General features: G+C 39.5%; 2 protein-coding genes across 3 annotated transcripts in view; one reads left to right on the forward strand and one right to left on the reverse strand.

Moving 5' to 3' along the window:
- The window catches only part of LOC135089468 (uncharacterized), a 120,634-nt gene that overhangs the window by 77,560 nt on the left and 30,574 nt on the right, over window positions 1-12,500 (forward strand). Inside the window, exon 5 of the mRNA XM_063985049.1 lies at window positions 9,120-9,248. Within this exon, the coding sequence (XP_063841119.1) occupies window positions 9,120-9,248 (129 nt within the window). The remainder of the gene's footprint in view (window positions 1-9,119; window positions 9,249-12,500) is intronic.
- Window positions 1-12,500, reverse strand: part of LOC135089784 (ribosome-binding protein 1-like) — a 45,297-nt gene that overhangs the window by 10,557 nt on the left and 22,240 nt on the right. The window contains exon 1 of one of the 2 annotated variants that reach the window (XM_063985820.1): window positions 2,352-2,490. The exons of the other annotated variant lie outside the window; for it this stretch is intronic. The gene's annotated coding sequence lies outside the window, so the exon portion shown is untranslated. Of the gene's footprint in view, window positions 1-2,351; window positions 2,491-12,500 lie in introns of those variants that run through there. 2 annotated transcript variants of the gene reach the window in all.

Genomic DNA, 12,500 nt, shown 5'->3' on the forward strand with positions numbered 1-12,500 from the left:
ATTAAGAAATCTGATTAAACTATTTTTTTATATATAAATAATTTATTCAAATCACCGTTCTTTATTTTACAGTTCAGTAATTTGGGCAGTTTATATTATCTTTTTTTATTGGGCGAAATTATTACTTTTTTTCTTTGCTCATAAACACGGTCAAATTTCCTTTCATGTTGCTACGATTTTATATATATATTGTATTTGTTTTTGTGAATCTTTATGTATATTGCAATTATTCCTTCTATTTATCCATTTGTATGTACATCTATCTGTCAATCTATCTATATATTTATCTTTCTACTTATCAATCATACATTAATTCAATCTGTCTATCTATCTATCTATCTATCTATCTGTCTATCTATCCACCCACCTACTATCCTCCCAACTTACTTATCCATCCACCCATCAGTCAGTCTAACCACCTGCTCATCTACCCATCTGTCTATCTGAACATCTCTTCCTCCTTCTCCTTAACACATGTACCCACCTTTCTGTCCAGCTGTCGTAAGTCCACACGTGTCTACAGGTCACTGAATCATACGGCACCAAATCTGTAAGGCTGCCAGGGAACATTACGAGGTCTTCTTCCATATCCTTCTTCTCTTCTCTTCTCTTCTCTTCTCTTCTCTTCTCTCTATCCCGCCTAATCATGTGTGTTTTCCTCTCCTTTACTCTTTTGTCTTTCGTCTTATCTCTTTTAATGTTTGCTAGTTATGTTTTCTTTCTTTTCTTTTTCTTTTTGTGACTTGTTAATTTTTGTTCTAATTGATGTTCTTGTTTATGTTCCTTTTTTTTTCTTTTTAGTTTATTTTCATTGTTTTTTTTTCTCTCTCTTTCTCTTTCTGATTTTGTTCTTTCTCTTACTCAGTGACTATCACATCCTCCTCCTCCTCCTCCTCCTCCTCTTCCTCCTCCTTTCCTATCTCTGTTTTTTTACTTTTCTTCTTATATTCGGTTTGTTTTCATTATTTTTACATCCGCTTTTTCTGTAGTTTTGTGTTTCTCAACCTTTCCCATTTCTCGTTCTTCTTACTCGTACTCCATAATTTCCTCCTCTTCCTTCTCCTCCTCCTCCTCGTCCTGTGACCCGATGTTACTTAATAATCTTATGTAACTGGTTCCCAAAGTCTTGTATGGATTCTGGACATGTAAATAGACCCCCTTGTGAGAGAGAGAGAGAGAGAGAGAGAGAGAGAGAGAGAGAGAGAGAGAGAGAGAGAGAGAGAGAGAGAGAGAGAGAGAGAGAGAGAGGTATACATAAACACTCAAAAATTAACATAATCTAAGAGACCACCATTATTTTTGTCCTCATCCTTGTCCTTATCCTTGTCCTCGCCCTTGTCAATACCAGGTAGAGGGGGATTAAGAATGAGGGCGAATAGGTTCCCCAGGTAACAAGTTCAGGTGAGGTGTAATTAGGCTGAACGGTAGCGAAGTGGTTATAGATTTCCCCTTGGAGCAAAAATTTATCTGCACTTTCTCTTTTCTGTCTCTCTCTCTCTCTCTCTTTCTCTCTCTCTCTATCTCTCTCTCTGACCTCCTTTCATCGTCTTTCTCCTAATATGTCTTAACGTTTCATTACTTTTATCAGGTTTTAGCTTCTTTGTTTTATTTTTATTTTATTTATTTTATTTTTTATTTTTTTTTTTTTTTTTTGTGTGTTTAAGGGGGTGCGCGATTGTGATCCTTGTTTTGTTATGTAGTTTCGATATTGTATGATTCCGATGTGGCGGTGTTTATTTATTTATTTTTTTTTTTCTTTCTTTCTTTTTCAGTCGGTCCAGTCAGTCAGTCAGTCAGTTGATTAACACAGGGACTGCCACGTGTACTCCTGCTGGCTTCTTGCAGCTTCCCTTATTTTCTTATGTTATAAATGCATCTCTTCTTCCCTCCTTCCCTCTTTCAACCCATCCATCAATTCATCCATCCATCCATCCATCCACCCACTCCAACCAACCATCCATCACTGCAACAATCCACACACACATCCATCCATCAACTCTTCCATCCATCTATTCATCCATCCATCCACACATTCATTCTTTCATCCATCCATCCATCCATTCATCCATTCATCAACCAATCTCTATAATGAATCTCCTCTCACTACCTTCAATCATCACATCCCCAAACATCACCTGACGCAGTAGCAGCAGCAGCAGTAGCAGTGTGTACCTGTAGTAATTAATTAACCAACTCATTAAACTATTAGGTATTTAAAAACCCTCCCTTAGATACCTAGCGGCTATTTAAAGACCCCCGCGTACTTCCTAAGTCGGTCTATGCATGAGAGACCACATATACACGAATAAAAGTCATTTAATCCTATTCTGAGGTAAGAAAAACCCCCTCACCGTTTGAGACGCCCCTTGTTAACAGCTTTGAGATGCCGCAGTGCCTTAATCCACCTACGTTGTGAGTGATTCCCCAGAGAGCCCCCTTACTTCTGGAGATTTTTCTGGTCCTTTTCCCTCCCTCTCGTGGATTCCTTCTGGTGGTAGCCCTAATAAGTAAGCGAGTAATTAAAGTTAGTTTGTCCGTGAAGAAGTTATGAAGTTGTGAGATGATAAGTAAAGAAATCAGTGAGTGAGTCGGTCAGTCGGTCAGTCAGTTAGTTTGTTTGTTGGTCAGTTAGTTAGTTAGTCATTCATTCATTCAGTCAGTCAGTCAGTTAGTTAGCTGGATGGTTTGTCAGTCAGTCAGTCAGTCAGTCAGGTAGCAAGTCGGTCAGTCAGTCAGTCAATCAGTCAATTAGTCAGTCAGTTAGTCAGTCAGTCGGTCAATCCATCAGTCAGTCAGTCAGTCAGTCAGTCAATCCATCCGTCAATCAGTCATCTCATCAGTCTGTCAGTCAGTCAAAAAACAATTGAGTAGATAAGTCAGCCACTCAGTTAGTCAGTTAATAGGTGCGTCATTCTATCAGTGAACTAGTGAACAAATAAGCCATTGTTTTCTCCATCAGAATATTCCAAGTAATCATAAATATAACGCTAAAAACAACACCAACTACAACACTACACTATATTTCACATTGCACCATTTCAACATTAATTTCTACCTCATAACTTAATGCTTTTACTGAAAATTAGACTACTTTTTTATGTATACCGCCGCTATGACACTGCAGCGGCACCAAACTCCAATCAGTGACTCGGTTGATCATGAAACAAAGGTAGAAATAGAATAAAAATGCCTGAGAGAAACTATGCATTAAGATTTGCCGGGGGTTCGAACTGGGGTGACTCGGTAAACTGGTGAGCAAAGAAAGAGATGAAGGATGGATCACTGCCTTGAAAACGTAAACAAAACTATCTTGTTTCTGGTATTCCTTCTCCTCCTCCTCCTCCTCCCTCCTCCTCCTCTTGTGTCTTTTTTCCTTATTTTTCCTTTTTTTTTTTGTTCCACTATTTTTTTTCTTTTCCCAGCTCTATACATTCTTTTTCTATTCACTTGCTTGGTTTCTTTCTTCATTTAGCTCAGGAATGAGTTTATGTATAGATGGCTGGATCTCTCTCTCTCTCTCTCTCTCCTCTCTCTCTCTCTCTCTCTCTCTCTCTCTCTCTCTCTCTCTCTCTCTCTCTCTCTCTCTCTCTCTCTCTCTCTCTCATCACAGATTCTTAATTCTCCTTACTTTTCATCTACATTCTTTTCTCACACTTCAAAACCGTCCTCTCTCTCTCTCTCTCTCTCTCTCTCTCTTCTCTCTCTCTCTCTCTCTCCTCTCTCTCCTCTCTCTCTCTCTCTCTCTCTCTCTCTCTCCTCTCTCTCCTCTCTCTCTCTCTCTCTCTCTCTCTCTCTCCCTCTCCCTCTGAATCCTTTCCGAGTACTTTCTCCCCGTCTCATTTCTCTTCTTTATCTTCCTCCCTCCCTCTCAAACCATCCACTTCTTCCTCTCCGCCCTCTCCCCTTTCTTTTTTATCCTTCCTCTTCCCTTCCTCTGCTTCCTTGATCGAGAAGTGCGTAGTGCCTCTTGCTCTCACGGTGCCAGGTATACTTCAGTGCTTTTTGGGGTTTGAGAAGAAAGTCAAGGCAGAAAAAATATGAAATGGGTTGATTTCTTAAGTGCTCTTGTGCCCGGCTGGTGTGTGTGTGTGTGTGTGTGTGTGTGTGTGTGTGTGTGTGTGTGTGTGTGTGTGTGTGTGTTAAGTGACTGGTATTCTTATATTTGTTTGTTTGTTTCTTTATTTTTATGTTTCTTTCGTTGTTTTCTTAAATTTTTCTCTATTTCCCTCTTTCTTTCCTTCTTTTCTTCTTTTCCTCTTTCTTTTTCCTCTTTTCTTGTTTTCTAGTCTTCTTTCTTTTTCTTTTTCCTTCATTTTTTTCTTTTTTCTTTTACTTTTTTACTTTTCTTTCTGCTTGCTTTCCCTCTTTCCGTAAACTACTAGAAAAAGCCGAGGAATGGCAGAAGAGATAGAGAAACAGTGGAAGAAGAGAGAGAAAAGATGCAATAAAAAAAAAGAGAGAAAGAGAAAATAATACGAGGAGGAGTTAAAAAAAATATAATTAGTGGGGCCCTTTTATTCGTTTTTTTTTTTTCTGATACACATACACCTCGTTTTCTGTCGCCTTTACGTCTCCAAAAGCTTGAGGGGTGACTATTAGAGAAAATATTCGTCAGTCTCTTGCAAAGAATCGCAGCTGGTTATGCATGGGTGCTGTGAGGGGACACACATCACACACACACACACACACACACACACACACACACACTAACCACTCCAGCCGTTCCTCACTTTTGTCGTAACATTCCTCAAAGCTCTGGACCAGACCACACAATCGTACAAGCCAGAAGCCACAAGGTCCATTACCCAAGAGTCTAGTCAGGCTTAGTTAGATCTTCTCTTATCCTGCAGAAGTAGGTGGTTAGCTGGGTCTACGTACTTCTGGTTGGTCCCTGCTCTCCTCTTCTCTCTTCTCTCTCTCTCTCTCGCTCTCTCTCTTAGGTAATGGAGCCGGAAAGGAGAGATGAAAACCCGACCAGCGGTAAGATTCGACAGGTGGAAATAGCTTCTGGTATTAATTAGTGCTGTATTGATGATATTTTATTGATTTTTTTTCTCTTTCCTGGAGTGTTTTTGTCTGGGTATGGGAGCGATGTGTGTGTATAAGTGATGTTGGGTTAGGTTAAGGTTTGGATGGGTCTGGTTTGGTTTGGTTAGGGGTTGTTTTGTTGGGTTAAGTTGTTTAGTTAGGTTACGTTAAGTTAGTTCAGGTTGTTTAGTTGGGATGGGTTGAGTTTTGTTAGGTTTTGTTTAGTTAGGTTTATTTGTTTAGTTAGGTTTATTTGTTTAGTTTTTTTTTTGTTATTGTCTCTTCCTGTTCCTTCCTCGTTCTTTTTTTTTTTTTGTAATTCCAGTTGTTATTGCTGTTTTTTTTTAGCCCTATGGATTTGTGTCTCGTTCTTCTACAACTTACCTTAAAAAATGTGAACAAGTTTTTTTTTTATTCCAGTTTAATTTTATAAACATGTTATATGCAAGTAAAAGGTAATTTTTCATTTATTTTCGGGCTGGCTGTTTAACTAATTTGATTACGCAATTGTCCATACATTTATCTTTATCGTTATTTCACTAGTTTTCAGGTATTTATTTGTTTATTTATCTGTTCATTAATTTATATTTTGTGTGGCGCTACGAGGTCACAATACACTGATTCATACTTTTCCATAATTGATAACGAAAAGTTGATCAAGAGAGAGAGAGAGAGAGAGAGAGAGAGAGAGAGAGAGAGAGAGAGAGAGAGAGAGAGAGAGTCACATCAGATACAGAGACAGACAGGCAAACACACGGACAGGGACAGACAAACACACAGACAGACAAAAAAAAAAAAAGAGAAAAATAGAGAAACCAGGTTTTTATTCCGTTAATTATGCATTTCCTTAATCGAAAAAATTGAACGTCATCATAATATTGACTCAAAAACTCCGTCTCTTGCTTTAATGAAACTCGACAGAGAGGAAGACTGACAAAAAAAGAGAAAAAAAAGCGCAAAATCATATGAATATAAATTTGGATTTCTTTTTTCATTACTCTCTCAGGTGGAAGTTAAATAGATAAAATGATATAATGTAAAGCAGCTTCGTGCCTCAGGTGTGCGCAGGTGACCTAGAGGCGGAGTCACGTTGCACACCTCACTTGATAAGGGAGCCAGGTGAGATGCTGCAGGGTCAGGGAAGTGTAGTGAAATTGGGTGGTGTTTTATCGATTTATTTTCTCTTTATTTTTGTTTTTGTGTGTGTGTTTTTTTTTTTTTTTTTTTTGTGTGTTAGTGGTGGTGGTGGTGGTGGTGCCTGTTGTAGTAGTAGTAGTAGTAGTAGTAATAGTAGTAGTAGTAGTTGTTGTTGTTGTTGTTGTTGTTGTTGTTGTTGCTGTTGCAAAGTAAGTGTAATAATAACCACCACCACCACCACCACCACCATGATCTAACGAAATATAAAAGAAAAAAAAAAAGAAAGTGCTGACAGGAAATTCCTATATTCATAAATACAAAAGTACATGTCATTAACAATTCAATCATCAACAGCGAAAAAAAAAAAAAAACAACGATAGAAAATTAATGAAATATGCAACACCCGCCTGACACACACACACACACACACACACACACACACACACACACACACACACACACACACACACATACAGAGACGTATGCAGTGTATTGCCCAAAACTGAAGCACAGATCTTGATGCAAAATAAATTCATGAGGTGATCTATCATGTATTGATCCGAAGGAGAGAAGAGGAGGAGGAGGAGGAGGAGGAGGAGGAGGAGAAGGAGGAGGAGAACAAGAACATCAACAAATACGAGGAGGAGGAGGAAGAGAAGGAGAACAAGAATATCAGCAAATACGAGGAGGAGGAGGAAGAAGAGGAGAACAAGCTCAACAAATACGAGAAAGAGGAAGAGGAAGAGAACAAGAACATCAACAGAGAGGAGAAGGAAGAAGAGGAGAACAAGAACAATAACAAGAGTACGAGAAAAAGAAGGAAGAGGAGGAAAACAAAATCAACTAGGAGATGAAGGAGAAGGAGGAGGAGGAGAAGTAGTAGTAGTAGTAATAGGAAGAACTGAAAGATTAAAGAAGCAAAGGAGAGAAAAATATAGACAAAAAGAAAGAACCACAAATTATAAGAAAGAAAACCGCGTCACCCAAGGAATGTAAGAGACAAAACAAGAGGTTTAAGAAAAATAACAACAACAAAGACAAGTCCAAAAAGAGCACCGGTAAAAATGAGAGAATAGAGAAAAGAAAAAGGGAGAGAGAGTGAGAGAGAGACAAAAGCTAAAAGATAAGAGAAAGAAGCTAGCTCTACTGAAGGGACATGAGTGTGAGAAAAGACTAAAAGAGAGAAAAAAATAAAGATTCTTTCGTCATGCCATTTGGAGACGAGAGAGAGAGAGAGAGAGAGAGAGAGAGAGAGAGAGAGAGAGAGAGAGAGAGAGAGAGAGAGAGAGAGAGAGACCTGGGGGGGTCGAGAAAAAGAACAGTTCCAAGAAAGAAGAGAAAGAAGGAAGAGTGTATATGGTGTAAGAGAAATAAAAGAAAGAAAGAATGAAAGAAATGTATAGATGGAGAATTACTACAAAAAAACAATAAATAAGTAAAAGCAAATTAACAGAACACAAACCCTTAAAAAAATAGCAAAAAAAAAAAAGAAAAAGAAAAAGAAAGAAAATCGATGAAAACCAAAAAGTAAAGCCAGTCTGATAACGAAACAAAAACTGAAATACTGACAAACGAACAAAAAAAAAAAAAAAAAAAAAGAAAATCAAGAAAATATAACAATCACTTGACCCAACACCTGACCTTATTTCTCCCTGTGACCTTCCCTTCTCGCCTTTATCAGTGTCAACATGTGGGCACCTAACAAGCCTAAATTGGCCCCAACAAGCGGGTGCCAAATTCATCTTATTGGCCATTAAGAGAGAGAAGGAATGGTTCCCGACGCCACAGGGAATTGGAGAGAGAGAGAGAGAGAGAGAGAGAGAGAGAGAGAGAGAGAGAGAGAGAGAGAGAGAGAGAGATTGTTTTGGGTCTCTTTTGCTGTATATCTTTTCCCCAGTCTCATTGCTCTCTCTCTCTCTCTCTCTCTCTCTCTCTCTCTCTCTCTCTCTCTCTCTCTCTCTCTCTCTCTCTCTCTCTCAACTCTCAACTCTCATCCTGTCCTAGAACCCTCACCCTCCATCAACTCTGTCACCATCTCCCCCTCCCCCTCCCAGCCCCCTCTCCACCACACTCCACTCCACCACTCTTCGCACTCCACCCAAACACTTCACTCGGCGCACGGTGACCAAAGCGGAGGAAATTGGAAGGCTTCACCGACTTATTTACATGAGCTTCTGGTCCTCCTGGCCTCTGCCCCCCGACACAATGACCGCCCCGCTGCCCGTGTCACTGGCTCCAACTCTCGCTCCCGGGTATTGGCTTAACTTTTCTCGCCTTAAACTTGTCCCTGTGTAGTCCTTCCTGGCCCCTCCCACCTATCAAGAGAGAGAGAGAGAGAGAGAGAGAGAGAGAGAGAGAGAGAGAGAGAGAGAGAGAGAGAGAGAGAGAGAGAGACAGAGAGAGAGAGAATGTATAGGAGGACGAAGTGAATGTAAGGAGGAGTAAGGATGTTGAGAGAGAGAGAGAGAGAGAGAGAGAGAGAGAGAGAGAGAGAGAGAGTATTGTATCATGACCTTAACCTTTACACCTTTGCTTCTGTATTTCATATCGTGCAGTCATACGTTTAAAATGATAACGAGTAATACTCCCCACGTTAAGAATATTCATGTGAAAAAAAAAAATCCTTATAATACCAGAGATCTCAAAAAAAAAAAAAAAAAAAAAAGCTACAGGTATTTATATGCTAAGTACTCTATTAACACAGTCTCCCTATCACCCTGAAAAAATAAAAATGAATGATAATTACCCACGTTACGAATATCGATATATAAAAAAAACACTCCTTTCACTCCAAAAAATAAACAAATAAGATAAAAACCACAGTACATATATTTATAAGCTAAGTACCCCATCAACACACTTCCATCCCTCCAACACTACAAAGAAAACGAGGATGTACCCACCAAAATACTCAGCAATATTCAACTCTTATCCCATATTTTCCCCTTTGCCAGATTCCAATCAGCGAAGGATAAAAGCGACAAGAGGAGTGAAGAATGAGGAGCGCAGAGGCCCCATGCATGCTAATGAGGAGACGCGGCTGCAGGTGGATCTCGGGGACAGGTGCGCCAGACGTGAAGAAGGTAAAGGGGGGGAGTGTTTGAATCTCTTCCAAGTACTATGTTGTGGGTTGTCTGAAGGTGAAGGGAAGTCTCATTGCCCTCTGAATTTCATTATTGTAGGTTGTAATTTGTGTTATTTTGTGTGGTGTGTTTGGCTTGTTTATGTTGGAGTGTTGCGTGCTGCCTCGTTGGGTTTAGTTGGTATGTTAACGTGAGAAGGTAAAGAGAGTCTGATTCCCAAGGACATTATTGTGGGGGACTTGTGTTAGTATCATGTGGTTACTTCGTGTTGCGTACTGTCTCGTTAAGTTATATAGTCGTTAATGTGGTTAGGTTATTAAAGTCTAATTGCCTTCCGGAGTACATTGTTGTAGGTGTTGTGATTTGTACGAGTATTAGTACCGTGTGATTACTTTACTATGATGAAACGCTGCGAGCTGCCTCGTTAAATGAAATAGTCGTTAAGTTGGTGACTGCTAAGGTTGTTATGGCATTGTTTTGTGGAGTTAAATTGCCTTTGTGTTAGTGACTACAAAAGGATTGCTGGTGATGCCTAACAGGTACAAATATTTGCCTCTTAGTATTGCGTTTCATTTCACTGTATTAAATTATCGATAGTATTAAGAGAGAGAGAGAGAGAGAGAGAGAGAGAGAGAGAGAGAGAGAGAGAGAGAGAGAGAGAGAGAGAGAGAGAGAAGAAAACAATATATCCCTTTTGTGAGAGTTATTACAGAAAATTACAAAGCCTTTCAAGTAACAACAAATACTGAAGTCCCTGTCCAGCGGTTTCACTTCACTAAACTACACGAAATTCACCATAAACAACTAACCCAACTATATTACCTGGCTTTTGTGAGAGAAATTTGTACACTTGTTCTATCTCACATTCGCTTTTATTAATTTGCTTCTGTAACGTGAATAACAAAAAAATATATATACTTTTGGGAGGAATAGAGAGGGGAAGGGTACAAGGCAGAATGGAGATTTAAAATATTGAAACGCATAAATACTCTTTCTCTCTCGCTCTCTCTCTCTCTTCACTTACACTCTCTTCTGCAGACAGCTTCCAGAGAGAGAGAGAGAGAGTAGCCACATAGCCACTACAGCCACCACCACTACCACCACCACGACCTGTTCACTTTCCCTTTCATCATAGTCAGCCCACGTCTCGTCCACTTTCCTTTCCGAGTTTCGTTTCGTGCATGGCTGGCAAATTCAGCATATGATATTACTTCTAAGCGTGACCGAGAGGCGAGCAAAGGTGATGGGATGCATGGCCCTGTTTGGCGGGAAGCAGAACGAGCGGTGGGAAGGAAAAACGCCAAGGGTGAGTGTGTGTGTGTTTGCCAGAGAGAGAGAGAGAGAGAGAGAGAGAGAGAGAGAGAGAGAGAGCATTTTTAGCACATGAATTGGTACAAGGACAGAAAAATGAATAATCATCCGAGAAGAAAAATAATATATATAGATAGATAGATAGATAGATAGATAGATAGAGAGAGAGAGAGAGAGAGAGAGAGAGAGAGAGAGAGAGAGAGAGAGAGAGAGAGAGAGAGAGAGAGAGAGAGAGAGAGAATATATATCAGTCACACGAATACTAACAAAGGAAAAATAGACAAACGACAAAAAAGAGAGAAAAAAAATGAAAAAGGAAAACTCTGAAACAAATGACAGACGGAGAGAGAAAGAGAGAAAAAAAATGCATGAAAAATAAGTACGAGATAAAAATAAAAAAATAACAAAAACAAGATAAAAAAAAAGATAAAAAGAAACAAGAATAATGACAAAATAGGAATCAGAAATCGGACTCGGCAACATTTGAAGCATCACCACCACCATCACCACCACCACCACCACCACCACCACCACCACCACCATCACAGCAACAATAATTAATGAACAAGTCACTTAAATTAAACATCCACTGTAAATATTGCGCCGAAAAGTAAACATGATTAAAAAAAAGTGGGGGAGGAGGAGGAGGAGGTGGTGGGGGAGAGAGAGAGAGAGAGAGAGAGAGAGAGAGAGAGAGAGAGAGAGAGAGAGAGAGAGAGAGAGAGAGAGAGAGAGAGAGAGAGGAGAGACTTATTAATTATTGGGCCCGTGCGCTGCTGTGTTATCCATCAAAATAATGACGAAATATAATGAACATAATAAAGATGGCGGTAGACAGACAAATGGATCTAGTCAACTAATTAGCATCCAAGTAATTTATCAAAAGTGTTAGCCGCACAGGTGATTAATTAGATGACAGCAGGTGTGTGTGTGTGTGTGTGTGTGTGTATGTGATGAGATGAGTAGGAAGAATGAAAGAGTCCTCGAGATGTTATTAAGGCTTGAATCATCGTGGCCATTCACTAGTAGCAGTAGTAGTAGTAGTAGTAGTAGTAGTAGTAGTAGTAGTAGTAGTAGTAGTAATAGTAGTAGTCGTAGTAGTCGTAGTAGTAGCAGCAACAATAATAACAACAACCAAAAAAAATACTAAGAAAAATAGGAGTAACAGTAATACAACAACAACAACAACAACAACAACAACAACAATAATAATTAACACACCTCCCACCCACTGTAAACTCACGCTCAGGTAACCTTCATATTCCCATCTCGCCAGGTACGCCGAATACGCAGCAGGTGAGTGTAGCGTATCGTTAATTAACTTAGGTAGTGGAGGCGGATGAGCCCAGAGAGGAGACTTTTAAACTTGGGGCGCGAAGCGAGAGGGTTGCATAATACTGGTGGGAAAAAAGACTGTGATAGCGTTTCCCCTTGAATATATATAAAGGTGATGGTTAAGGAGAGCAATGGTTTAATGGATGTGATGGTGGTAAGCTAATGTAATGTAAAGTAAAGGAAGTTAGCGTAATTTTTATGAAGTTAAGGTGCTTAGTGGTGTTGATGGTACTGCTGCTAGTATTGTTATTGCTGTTGTTACTGCTACTACTACTACTATACTACTACCACAAACTCTACTTTTCTACTACTACTACTACTACTACTACCAGCACCACTACCACCACCACTACCACCACCAAACACTTTCCTCACACACCTGTACTTAGCCTTAGTGTAATCTTTTAACATTACCTCGCTAATCCTGATAATCTTCTCTCTTCTCCTTCACTTTATCACTTCATTATTAGCGAATTTCACAGGCATAATTATCACCTTTTCTGGGTTGCTCTTTTATGCTCTTTTATCCCCCTCCCCTTTATCTCCCTCTTTTGGCTTGCTTTCCTGACGGTATTATCCTTGTTTTTTCTTATTTTTGTTCGTTTT

This window comes from Scylla paramamosain, chromosome 33 (genome assembly GCF_035594125.1).
Source record: "Scylla paramamosain isolate STU-SP2022 chromosome 33, ASM3559412v1, whole genome shotgun sequence".
In the NCBI taxonomy this organism is placed as follows: Eukaryota; Metazoa; Arthropoda; class Malacostraca; order Decapoda; family Portunidae; genus Scylla; species Scylla paramamosain.